Below are 12,713 nucleotides of genomic sequence, written 5' to 3' on the forward strand. Positions count from 1 at the left end.
GGCAAGTCGGGGCGGAGCTTGGGCAGGGGTACTCGGTTAGTATTTGTTAGGCTTAGGGGGTACTTGGCTTGAAAAGGTTGAGACACACTGCTCTAGGGTATACATATTCATCTCTCCTCATACATCTTTGGTTCAAACCCCCTACCATTTTCGTTGCCTTTCTCTGGACTGCTTCAAGTCATCTTATATCCTTTGCCAGATATGTTCTCCAAAATTGTACATAATACTCCAAGTAGGGCCTCACCAACGACCTGTACTGGTCGTCAATACCTCTCTTCTACTGGTTACGCCTCTCTCTCTATCCTTCTGGCAACAGCCACCACTTTGTTACACTGTTTCTTTGCCTTTAGATCTTCGGACACTAACACCCCAAAGTTCCTCTCCCCATCCATGCATATCAGCTTCTCACCTCCCAGCATATACGACTCCCTCAGATTTCTAATCCCCAAATGCATTACTCTGCACTTTTTTGTATTCAATTTTAGTTGCCAAACACTAAACCATTCCTCTAAGTTTTGCAGATCCTTTTTCATGTTTTCCACTCACTCTTTGGTGTCTACTCTGTTGCAGATCTTGGTATCATCTGCAAAAAGGCAAACCTTTCCTTCTAACCCTTTGGCAATGACGCTCACAAACATATTGAACAGGTTCGGCCCCAGCACCACTTTTGACTAGCTAAATACTTCAGGCAGTGAAGTTGACAGAACTACCTAAATCCCCTCAATATTCTTTGATATATCACATCTATCCCCATTGTTTAATTTAACTTACTTTAAATTTGGCTAGCTCTTCATGAGGAGTCTTGAAAATTAGTTGGTTTACTTCTTTTCCATTCTTAGTTGCAATTTTCTTTGTTCCTATTCTAAACCTTAGTAAATACTGAATAGAAACTTATTTCTGTTAAGCAATACAGTTTCTTAAAACATGTACTTTCAAAATTCATTGTGTGGTTGTGAACATGTATGTAGAGCCCACCACTAAGCTCTGTTTACTTTAGAATAAAATTGAGATTTGTTTGCAAGAGATCAATCTTAGGGTCGATCACATACTTTGTACTATGATTCAGTCTGGAAATCATACCCTCTTCAGACCATTGTTCAATTTGGAAATCTATCATGTTTTTATAAAACTGATGTAATGATCTTTCCCCCGAGAAACACTTTGTAGGGTTTCTAGCTTTTGTAATAATTAGTTTGTGTATTTTATTTTCTGTTTCATAGGTTGAGATAAAGTTGAAAAAACAGGAGGCTATAAGATGGGAAAAACTGGAGGGGCAAGGAGATCTCAGCTTAAAGCATATCACACCAGGTTTGTTGTATTATCCTATCATCAAATGAGCTGTCTTCCCCCCCCCCCAAAAAAAAAGACACCTTTAATTTCCGTACGTATGCCATTAAATATGTAGCTTCCATAAAATTTAGTTTAAAATTCCTTGGCATTTATAGTTATTAGTTCTTCTGGAACTGTACTGCTAAATTTAGCTGCATACAGCACATTTATATTATTTCTTGTTTAAAAAGACAAGTAGCATTTTGATAGAAATTGTTGTCAATATGCTGCTTGTTGAATTTGGCACCTTCTGTATGCTAGAAAGTAAACCGCATACATTAACACCTTGTTCTTACATAAAGTTCCTAGGTGATCCTAACCTCGATCTTCAGCGAGGCCACCTCCCACTCAGCATTCACTCATAGTGGATAGCTTTACCCCTTAAATCGTCACTGGATTGATTTGTTTTAATATTTATTCTTTATTCTTTAGTTTTTTGTTTTTTTTTAAATTCTCTTATTCCACTATGTATATAACATTTGATTTTATTATTTGCACTTGGCTGTATGATCGTAAATCAAATGGGGGAGATATACCAACATGTTTTACCCATGTGTTTCCAACGGTTTCTTCAAGGCTATCACTCCCTATGATTACAAAAAGAGCATATTTAATCTCACATCCAGCCCTTACATATAAAACCAATCAATAACTTATCGACTGTTTTATTTAAAACCTTTTTCCCTACCATCTTACCTCATAAATAACACACCATTCTGAACAGACCACTACGCTCCACAAGAATGGGGAAACTACTTCCGATTTCCTGTTTTAAGCCCGCTCTGGCTTCTTCAGCCAGCGTGATCCACCACTCAACCATGCTGACGTCTGACATCAGAACTGAGCCCTCTAATAATTCTATACATTTTATTCTTTATTTATTATATTTATTTTTGTTTATCTTTTATGGATGACATATATTCGGACCCATCCCCAGGGCATATATCCTACACAAGAGTGGGCCATTCTAATTCATTATTCAGTCTGTACGGGGTTACTGTATTCAAACGGTAAATCCACTGCCTCCAGACAATAAAATCACAAGTCCATAAATCCAAATGAGCCTGGTGCAAATATAGAACTGAAGGATATCTTCAAACATATAAAGTCCACCATAACTTCTACATGGCTGTACTATAGATAAAGCTAAAAATGATTACTTCACCAAGCAACTTGAATTATCACAAAAACCTTCAAGTAGGCTTTTTACTCTCTTGTCTAAGCTTACTAAGAAACAGCTCTGCCCTTAAGGGGAGATTCCCCTCAGCAGAGGAATTAAGGTTTTATTTTTCTGAGAAAATCATCAAATTGGAATTTTATTTTCCTGCAGTGCACTGTGAGCTGCATACTGCTTCCTCTTTAGATACTTTTTGTTCGGAAAAGTCACAATTTAACATAACCTTCCTTAGGACTTGGAGAGTAAGTGAAGTTAGCCCCCTCTAGATTTGATCCTGTGCCTTCAGCTTGGCTGAAAGTGACTTCTTTAGGCCTTTTTCCTAGAATTCTGCAATTGGTCACGTCAAGTCTGGCTTTGGTTTTCTGCCGGATATTTGGAAAACTGCTGCGAAACGACCTATCCTTAAGAAAGCATTGTTAGACAAATCTGCCTCTAGTAGATATCACCTAAGTCTCTACATTTCCCGTTCTGTCTAAAATAACAGAAAAGCTGGTTTATCAACAACTCATTACTCATGCAGAGGTCACCCATATCCTACACTCTAGACCAAGGGTGGGTAAACCTTTTGACTCGTGGGCCACAATGGGTTCTTAAATTTGACAGAGGGGCCGGACCCGTTCCGCCCCTGTGAACTTGGTCCCCGCCCCGCGAGCTTGGTCCCCATCCTGTTCCCACAAACCATCTGATCCCATCCACACAAGCCTCGAATCAAGTTTCAAGTTTATTAGGTATCTTGAATAATCGCTTAATCAAACTTCTAAGCAATGTACACATTAAAATTTACATTTGTTAGGCGACAGTACATTACATACGAATATTTAAAAAGACTAAATTACACTCAGTTTGACATACTCTTAACATTAGGTAAGGAGGAGTGAAATACAATTCATTAAAGTAAAGAAGAGACATTCAGGGAAAATGCACGAGGGTAGTAGTTAAAAAATATAATAAAGTAAAATGGAGTAGTAACCTAATAAAATGAGTTTGCAAAGGCATCTTTAAAAAGAAAAGTTTTTAAGTTACTTTTAAATTTTCCGAATTCCTTCTCCTCCCTTGAACTTATTTTATTAAAGTATAAAAAGAAACAATATTCTGTACAATTGTCATTTTATAAATCAAAGTTCTGGTTGCTAAACTAGAGAAAAAGATATTCAACACAACTAATATACTACTTTATCCTAAAGCAAAAAAAAGAAGATAAATTGAATTTTTTTTTCTACCTTTTATTGCCTGATTTCTGCTTTCCTTATCTTCTCCTCATTCAATTCCTTCCATCCACTGTCTGCTTTCTCTCTGCCTCTTCCATATGCTCTGTTACTTTGCCTCTCCCTCCCCCCATTGGTCTGGCCCCCATCTTCTTCCCTCCACATCCCCCATAGTCTGGCATCTCTCAATTCCCCAGTTCCCTTCAGCAGCATTTTCTCCCCTCTCTTTCTCTTCCCCAGTTCCCTTCAGCATCTCTCTCTCTCCTCTCCTCCCCCCCCGTTCCCTTCAGTGGCGTCTTCACTCCCCCCCTCTCTCTTCCCCAGTTCCCTTGAGCAGCGTCTTCACCCCCCCTCTTTCTCTTCCCCAGTTCCCTTCAGCGGCGTCTTCTCTCTCTCTCTTTTTCTCTTTCCCTGGCTCTTTCTCTCTCTCTTTCTCTTACTCTGTCTCTCGCTCTTTCTCTCTCTCTCTCTCTCTTTTTCTCTCTCTCTCTCTCTTTTTCTCTCTCTTTCTCTCTCTTTCTCTCTCTCTTTCTCTGTCTTTCTTTCTTCCCCAGTTCCCTTCAGCGGTGTCTTCATCCCCCCTCTCTCTCTTCCCCAGTTCCCTTCAGCGGCGTCTTCAACCCCCCCCCCTCTCTCTCTTCCCCAGTTCCCTTCAGCCACATCTTCACCTCTCTCCCCTCTCTTACCCAGTTCCCTTCAGTAGTGTCTTCTCATCTCTCTCTCTTTTCCCCAGTTCCCCTCAGCAGCGTCTTCTCCCCTCCCACCACCCCTCCCTCCCTCCAGCACCCTTTATGCAGTCCAGCAGACCCCTCCCTTCCTTAACTTCGTGGCAATGTTTACTTTACTTTTTACAAGCAGCCAGAGCCTTGAAGTTGCGTGCGTCTGCCGGAAAGCTCTCCTCTGACGCAACTTCCTGTTTCCGGTTGCTTCTGACGAGGACATTCCGGCAGCCACACGCGACTTCAAGGCTCCGGCTGCTTGTAGAAAGAAAAGTAAACATCGCCACGAAGGTAATTTGGCGGGCCGGTTTAAAAAACTAAACGTGCCGAATATGGCCCACGGGCCATAGTTTGCCCATGTCTGCTCTAGACAATCAGGCTTCCAAGTAGGCTACAATACAGAGACCATTATTACCCCCCTACTAAATGAAATATATGATAATCTGGATAAAGGCTTAGTTACTCTTAGTCTCTTTGGATCTGCCAGCAGCCTTCTATCTTATTAACCATTCCATTTTGCATCAAAGACTATCTTTGCTTGGGTTGTCTGTAGTGTTGCTTCACTTCATTTCTTCAGCATTGATCATTTACAGTAGCAGATGATTCATTCAGTGTTCTCCTTTTTTGATAACACCTGTGGGGTCCCACAAGTGTCTATTCAATATTTTTCTTTGTCCTTTAGCTACTCTTCAGTCCTTCAATATCCCCGTTTATATTTATGCAGATGACATTCTTTTGGTCTACCATTATTATTGAAATTCTATTTTACAAATATTTGTATTTTTTACTGTATTATTGTATTTCGCTGATTGTCATAAGAACATAAGAAGTGCCACTGCTGGGTCAGACCAATGGTTCATCATGCCCAGCAGTCCTCTCACGCAGCAGCCCTTTTGGTCAAAGACCAGCACCCTAACTGAGACTAGCCCTACCAGCGTATGTCCTTGTTCAGTAGGAACTTGTCTAACTTTGTCTTGAATGCCTGAAGGGTGTTTTCCCCTATGACAGCCTCCGGGAGAGCGTTCCAGTTTTCCACCACTCTCTGGGTGAAGAAGAACTTTCTTATGTTTGTACGGAATCTATCCCCTTTCAACTTTAAAGAGTGCCCTCTCGTTCTTCCTACCTTGGAGAGGGTGAACAACCTGTCCTTATCTACTAAGTCTATCCCCTTCAGTACCTTGAATGTTTCGATCATGTCCCCTCTCAATCTCCTTTGAGGGAAAAGAGGCCCAGTTTCTCTAATCTTTCGCTGTACGGCAGCTCCTCCAACCCCTTAACCATCTTAGTTGCTCTTCTCTGTACCCTCTCGAGTAGTACCGTGTCCTTCATGTACGTCGACCAGTGCTGTACGCATTACTCCAAGTGAGGGCGCACCATGGCCCAGTACAGCGGCATGATAACCAATCTGTTTGTGATCCCCTTCTTTATCATTTCTAACATTCTGTTCTCCCTTTTCGCCACCGCACATTGCGTAGACGGCTTCATTGACTTGTTGATCAGAACTCCCAAATCCCTTTCCTGGGAGGTTTCTCCAAGTACCGCCCCGGACATCCTGTACTCGTGCTTGAGATTTTTGTTACCAACATGTATCACTTTACACTTATCCATGTTGAACCTCATCTACCATGTCGATATCCATTCCTCGAGCCTGATTATGTGCAGCTCTTTTTGGTGTAAACCACCTAAAACTTTTGGTTATGGCGGTATAAAAGAATAAAGTTATTATTAGTTGCTTCCAGTTTGAACTCTTTACAACATTGCTTAGATGCTATAGTCCAGGGGTGCCCAATACGTCAATCGCGATTGACAGGTCGCTCGCTCAGGCGACCCCAGTCGATCGCAGAGCGGGTTCCCTTTTCCCCTTCTCTTTTTTCCCCTCCTGACTGGCCCGCCTCTTGAAGAACGCCAGCCAATCAGAGTGCTGGCAGGGCGGGGTGAACGTCGGTGGCGTACCAATGGGGGGGCGGTCCGCCCCGGGTGCACGGCCGGTCAGGTCCGGGTCCTCCTGCCCTTCCTTTCCCCCAGTCCGCGCTTGGGGCTTGCGCCTGCCTGGTCCTGTGCCGCCGCCCAAATGGTGCTGTTGGTTCTCGTGAGACTCGCAGGAGTTGACTGCACCATTCGAGCAGCGGTGCGGGATCAGGCAGACGCGCTCCGGACTCGTGTCTGGATTTCACTTCCGGCGCAGAAGGGGGAGCCAGCCGAGATGACACCATTCGGGCAGCACAAGACCAGGCAGGCGCACTCGGGGCTCACACCTGCCTATTACCGCCGCGGCAGATGGGGACTTGGGTGTCTGTCCAGCAGGGAAGGCTGCCGATGCAGCGCTGGACCGCCAGGATTGCATCAAGGTACCGGGGGGTGAGGGGATGTTTAAAATATCAGGATAGCCATCTAGGGAGGGAGGGAGGGATTTTAAAAGGTACTGAGGGTGGGGAGATGTTTAAAATGCCAGGTTAGCCATCTAGGGAGGGAAGGAGGGATTTTAAAAAGTACAGGGGGTATGATTAAAAAAGGTACTGGGGGTATGTAGGGAGATGATTTAAGGTACTGGGGGCTGGTTTAGGGTACGAGAGGGGTATGGGGCCTGCCTGTCACTAGGCCTGCCTGCCTGCCCTGTGCCCTGTCCCTGCCTAACGGCAGTGGTTTGGGGAGGGCAGGGAGACAGAAGGGAAACAGAAAAAAGAAAGGGGGCATGAAGAGAGGAAAAAAGAAAGGGAGGCAGGGAGAAAGAAAGGGAAGGGAGAGAGGAAGAAAAAGTTGGGGGAGGGAATGAGGTCTGGAGGAGAGGAAGCATAAAGGCTGAAAGAAGGGAAGGTAGATTGGATGCACAGTCAGAAGAAGAAAGTGCAACCAGAGACTCATGAACACCAGACAACAAGGTAGGAAAAATTATTTTATTTTAAATTTAGTGATCAAAATGTGTCTGAATTTATATCTGCTGTCTATATTTTGCACTATGGCCCCCTATTACTAAACCGCAATAGCGGTTTTTAGCGTAGGGAGCCTATGAGTGTTGAGAGCAGCGCTGGGCATTCAGTGCAGCTCCCTGCGCTAAAAACTGCTATTGTGGTTTAGTAAAAAGGGTGGGGGGGTATATTTGTCTATTTTTGTATGGTTGTTACTGAGGTGACAGTGCATAGAGTCATCTGCCTTGACCTCTTTGAAAAAACCCCGGAATAGGAATGATAAGAACATAAGAAATGCCATCTCCGGATCAGACCTTCGGTCCATCAAGTCCGGCGATCCGCACACGCGGAGGCCCTGGCAGGTGTACACCTGTCGTAATTTATAGTCCACCATATCCTTACATGCCTCTCTTAAGGAGATATGCATCTAGTTTGCTCTTGAAGCCTAGGACGGTCGATTCCGCAATAATCTCATCTGGGAGGGCATTCCAGGTGTCAACCACTCTCTGAGTGAAGCAGAACTTCCTGACATTAGTCCTGAACCTGTCCCCCCTTAGCTTCATTTCATGTCCTCTAGTCCGTGTCAAATTGGACAATGTAAATAATCTTCTCTGCTCTATTTTGTCGATTCCTTTCAGTATTTTGAAGGTCTCGATCATATCCCCACGCAGTCTCCTTTTCTCAAGGGAGAACAATCCTAGTGTTATAAGTCTGTCCTTGTATTCCAGTTTCTCCATACCCTTCACCAGTTTTGTTGCTCGTCTCTGCACCCTCTCCAGCAGTTTTATATCCTTCTTTAGGTAGGGAGACCAATGTTGGACGCAGTATTCCAAGTGTGGTCTGACCATTGCCCTATAAAGCGGCATTATAACTTTCTCCGATCTACTCGAGATTCCTTTCTTTATCATGCCCAACATTCTATTTGCCTTCTTTGCCGCTGCCGCGCATTGTGCCGACGGCTTCAGGGTCCTATCTATCATTACACCCAGGTCCTTTTCTTGTTCACTCTTCCCCAGAGTTGCACCTGACATTGTATACTCGTATTCCTTATTCTTATTGCCTAAATGCATTACCTTGCATTTCTCCACATTGAACTTCATCTGCCATTTCTCCGCCCATGTTTCTAACCGACACAAGTCGCTCTGGAGTTTCTCTCTATCCTCCTGCGATCTGATCGCCCGGCATAGTTTTGTATCGTCTGCAAACTTGATGATCTCACTGGATGTTCCTTCCTCCAGGTCATTGATATAAATATTAAAAAGGATCGGCCCAAGTACTGAGCCCTGGGGTACACCACTAGTCACTTTCTCCCAGTCGGAGAACTTCCCATTTATGCCCACTCTCTGCTTTCGGTTTTCCAGCCATTTGCCTATCCATCTTTGTATATCCCCCTCTATGCCATGGCTTTGTAGTTTCCTGAGAAGTCTTTCGTGTGGAACTTTGTCGAACGCTTTCTGGAAGTCCAAGTATATTATGTCCACCGGCTTCCCACTATCAATTTGCTCGTTCACGGTCTCAAAAAATTGGAGTAAATTCGTCAAACATGATTTCCCTTTCCTGAATCCATGTTGACTGGGTTTCATCAAGTCGTGTGCGTCCAAGTGCCGGACCATGCTATCCTTGATCAATGCTTCAACCATCTTGCCGGGGACAGACGTAAGACTCACAGGTCTATAGTTGCCCGGTTCCCCTCTCGATCCTTTTTTGAAAATTGGGGTGACGTTCGCTATCCTCCAGTCGTCCGGTATCTGTCCAGTTCTGATTGTCAGGTTTGCAAGTTTTTGCAATAACTCTCCGATTTCAACCTTCAATTCCTTTAAGACTCTCGGGTGAATTCCATCTGGTCCAGGGGATTTGTCACTTTTAAGTTTGTCGATCTGATAGTATATCTGGTCTAAGTCCACTTCAACTGTGGTGAGGCTGTCTTCTATTTCTCCTGCAAACACTTTCTCCGCTTCAGGTATTGATAATTAACATTTTCTCAGCGTACAGTGTGCCTTGTGGTTTTTTAAAAAAATTTTATTGTTGGTAGATCATTTTGACTTGGTCATTTTAAAAGTAGCTCACAAGCCCAAAAAGTGTGGGCACCCCTGCTATAGTCTATTGATTACAAGATAATCATCTGATCCTTAATGCTGAAAAGATGGTGACCTGCTGAATCTCAAATTGCATCCTGTCCCCATCTATAACTCCTATTCTCTTTGGCTCTCCTCACCCTCCGTGACATTTTGGTATCACGCTTAAGTTTTGAAGAAAATTTCCTCTGTACTGCAGTCTGAACACAATTGCCATACTGGGACATACCAAAGGTCCATCAAGCCCAGTATCCTGTTTCCTGTAGTGGCCAAACCAGGCCACAAGTACCCAGCAAAATCCCAAGGAGAAAAACTGATTCCATGTGCTTATCGTAGGATTTCCACAAGCCATCTCAATAATTGCTTATGGACTTCTCTTTTAGGAAATTATCCAAACCTTTTTTAAACCCTGCTAAGCTTACCACTTTCACTACATTTTCTGGCAACAAATTCCAGAGTTTAATTACCTGTTGAGTGAAGAAATATTTTCTCTGGTTTGTTTAAAATCTATTATTTAGTAGTTTAATTACATGCCCACTAGTCCTAGTATTTTTGGAAAGAATAAATAAGTGATTCCCAAGTACTCGTTCCATTCCACTCAGTATTTTATAGATCTCTATCATATCTCCTCTGAGCTGTGTCTTCTCCAGGCTGAAGAGCCCTAGCCGCTTTAGCCTTTCCTCATAGGGAAGATGTCCCATGCCTTTTATCATTTTTGTCACCCTTCTCTGTACCTTTTCTAATTCTGCTTTATCTGTTTTGAGATGTGGTAACCAGAACTGCACATGGTATTCAAGGTGTAGCTGCATCATAGAGCAATACAAAGGCATGATAACATTTTCATCTTTGTTTTTTATTCCTTTCCTGATAATTCTTAACATTCTATTTTCTTTCTCATTTTTGTCACCCTTCTCTGTACCTTTTCTAATTCTGCTATATCTGTTTTGAGATGTGGTAACCAGAACTGCACATGGTATTCAAGGTGTAGCTGCATCATAGAGCGATACAAAGGCATGATAACATTTTCATCTTTGTCTTTCATTCTTTTCCTGATAATTTTTAACATTCTATTTTCTTTCCCCACTGTGATACTTAGATCTTTTTCTTGGGTGGTGACTGCTAATGTGAAACCCTGGTTTCTTCATCTTGCTCCAGCTCTCTTGTGTTCATCCTTTTCTAACCTCAGAGACTCTACATATGCTATATCACTTCCTAGTAATGTCTCATCTAGATTAATGTAATATGGTATATGCGGATCTACCATCATTTGCGATTAAATGTTTGCAGTGCCTGCATAATACCGCAGCACATTTTCTATATAGAGCCAAAAGACATGATCATGTGACCCTTGCTATTTTTGCAATTACATTACATTGGCTACCTGTTACATCCAGAATATAATTTAAGATTCTGACCCTCTGCTTCAAAACCATAACTGTTCATCCCCAATTTACTTATCGCATCACTTTGTGTTTCTTGGCACCACTCACACACGTAATGCCCAACTATTTGCCTTCCCCTCCCTGAAGGGCTGTGTATACAAGAGATTTCTTGATAGAACACTGTCATTCCAAGCTGGCAAATGGAATAATTGTCTGTCTACCCTCATTTCATGTGCACCCTCCTACCAATCCTTCAGGAAATCAGTCAAAACCTATCTCTTTGATAAATTTATCTGACTCCTTCCTACCCTGCTATATCACTGCATTACCTGCTGTATCTCCGACATATTTCCGGTTATACCTAATCTCCTTCGGCTCACTAATGTAATTGAAATTTGTTACCAATATATTTGACAATATTCTCTGTAACATCACTGTATATGTACAGTCTCTTCCTCTATAAACCGCTCTGAACTGCTTATGGTATTGCAGTATACAAATAAAAGTTATTATTATTATTATTGTAGAGCACTCAAGAGGGGCCCTGGATTATTTAGCGAAAGACATTATATACCCTATGCCAGGGAGAACACTTTGCTTGCTTAACTATCATCTCTTGGCTCTTCCACTACTCTCCCATGGGCACTGAAAATCTAAAAGAAACAGTCCTTTTTTTCTTTCTTGCTCCTGCCTTGTGGAATGCTTTGCCCCGGGACTTCACTCTAACCTCTCTTTTGCTAAATTTAAAGTCAATTTGAAGATTCATTTGTTCTCCAAAGCATTCTCTTAGTATTTTAAAGGGTGGGATCTGGGGCTTGGCAGCAATTGCTGCTTTACTGTTTCCTGTCTTTTCTCTACTTCCCCAGTGTATGTGAGTTTTCTCTTTCCTTTCTTTTTTTTTAAGTTCTTTATTCATTTTATAATTCACAAGTGTACAGTAAATATTAAACAATTAGAATACAATATCACTTGAAAATCTACCATATCATACAACAAAAAGATATAACCCCCACCCCCTCCCACTTCTATATACAACAAAAAAATATACCACATGAATATAACATCTTATCATTCATATATATTATTAATAGAAATCCAACCCCCCCCCCCGATCCACATGTAAGAATTAAAATTGGGGAAAGTGTAAATTATTCATTAGAATAATTTAAAAATGGCCCCCATACATCCTTAAATTTATTATAGTAACCTTTTTGAACTGCCAATGCTCTTTCCATTTTAAACACATGACATACTGAATTCCACCAGAAACAATAATTCAACTTTGTACAATCTTTCCAGTTATACATTATTTGTTGAATGGCAACTCCTGTCAATATCATCAAAAGCTTATTATTATTATTATTTTCTCTTTCCTTAATGGAGTTCTTTTCTATTTTTCTAATTGTTTTTAATTCTTTTCTAAATTGCCTTAACTTGGCTGGTCCAAAATTGTGCGATTTATCAAATATAGTGAATAGAAGTGTTAACTTGACTAGAATTTATTCATTTTAATTACTTTTTTCCCAGATTCCAAGCACATGTATCCATCATCATCTCACTATACAAGGAACTGGGATAAATTGGTGGGTCAGATCAAAGAAGAGGAGAAGTCTGAAAAGTTAGAGGGAGATGCAGCATTAAACCAGTTATTCCAGCAGATCTATGCAGATGGCACAGATGAAGTGAAACGCGCCATGAATAAGTCATTTGTAAGACACTAGACTTTTCAGATGACATCTAAATACTGTTTAGTAACTTTTAAAAACTCTATTTTATTTAAGGAAAAATGTGCATACAGATATTTTCCATACTACTTTACTTTCTTTCATTTTTGTGGGCTGAACTTGTAATAATAGACAAAGTTTACAGATCAGCTGTTAAGCCATTCTGTGGACCATTGGAACCCTTCTCCCTTTGTTT

General features: G+C 41.8%; 1 protein-coding gene across 2 annotated transcripts in view; it reads left to right on the forward strand.

Moving 5' to 3' along the window:
- The window catches only part of SUGT1 (SGT1 homolog, MIS12 kinetochore complex assembly cochaperone), a 56,380-nt gene that overhangs the window by 42,702 nt on the left and 965 nt on the right, over window positions 1-12,713 (forward strand). For both annotated transcript variants that reach the window (XM_033948892.1, XM_033948893.1), the window contains 2 exons: window positions 1,221-1,308; window positions 12,321-12,502. In XM_033948892.1, the coding sequence (XP_033804783.1) occupies window positions 1,221-1,308; window positions 12,321-12,502 (270 nt within the window). The remainder of the gene's footprint in view (window positions 1-1,220; window positions 1,309-12,320; window positions 12,503-12,713) is intronic.

The sequence above is a fragment of the Geotrypetes seraphini genome, chromosome 6, assembly GCF_902459505.1.
Source record: "Geotrypetes seraphini chromosome 6, aGeoSer1.1, whole genome shotgun sequence".
NCBI lineage: Eukaryota > Metazoa > Chordata > Amphibia > Gymnophiona > Dermophiidae > Geotrypetes > Geotrypetes seraphini.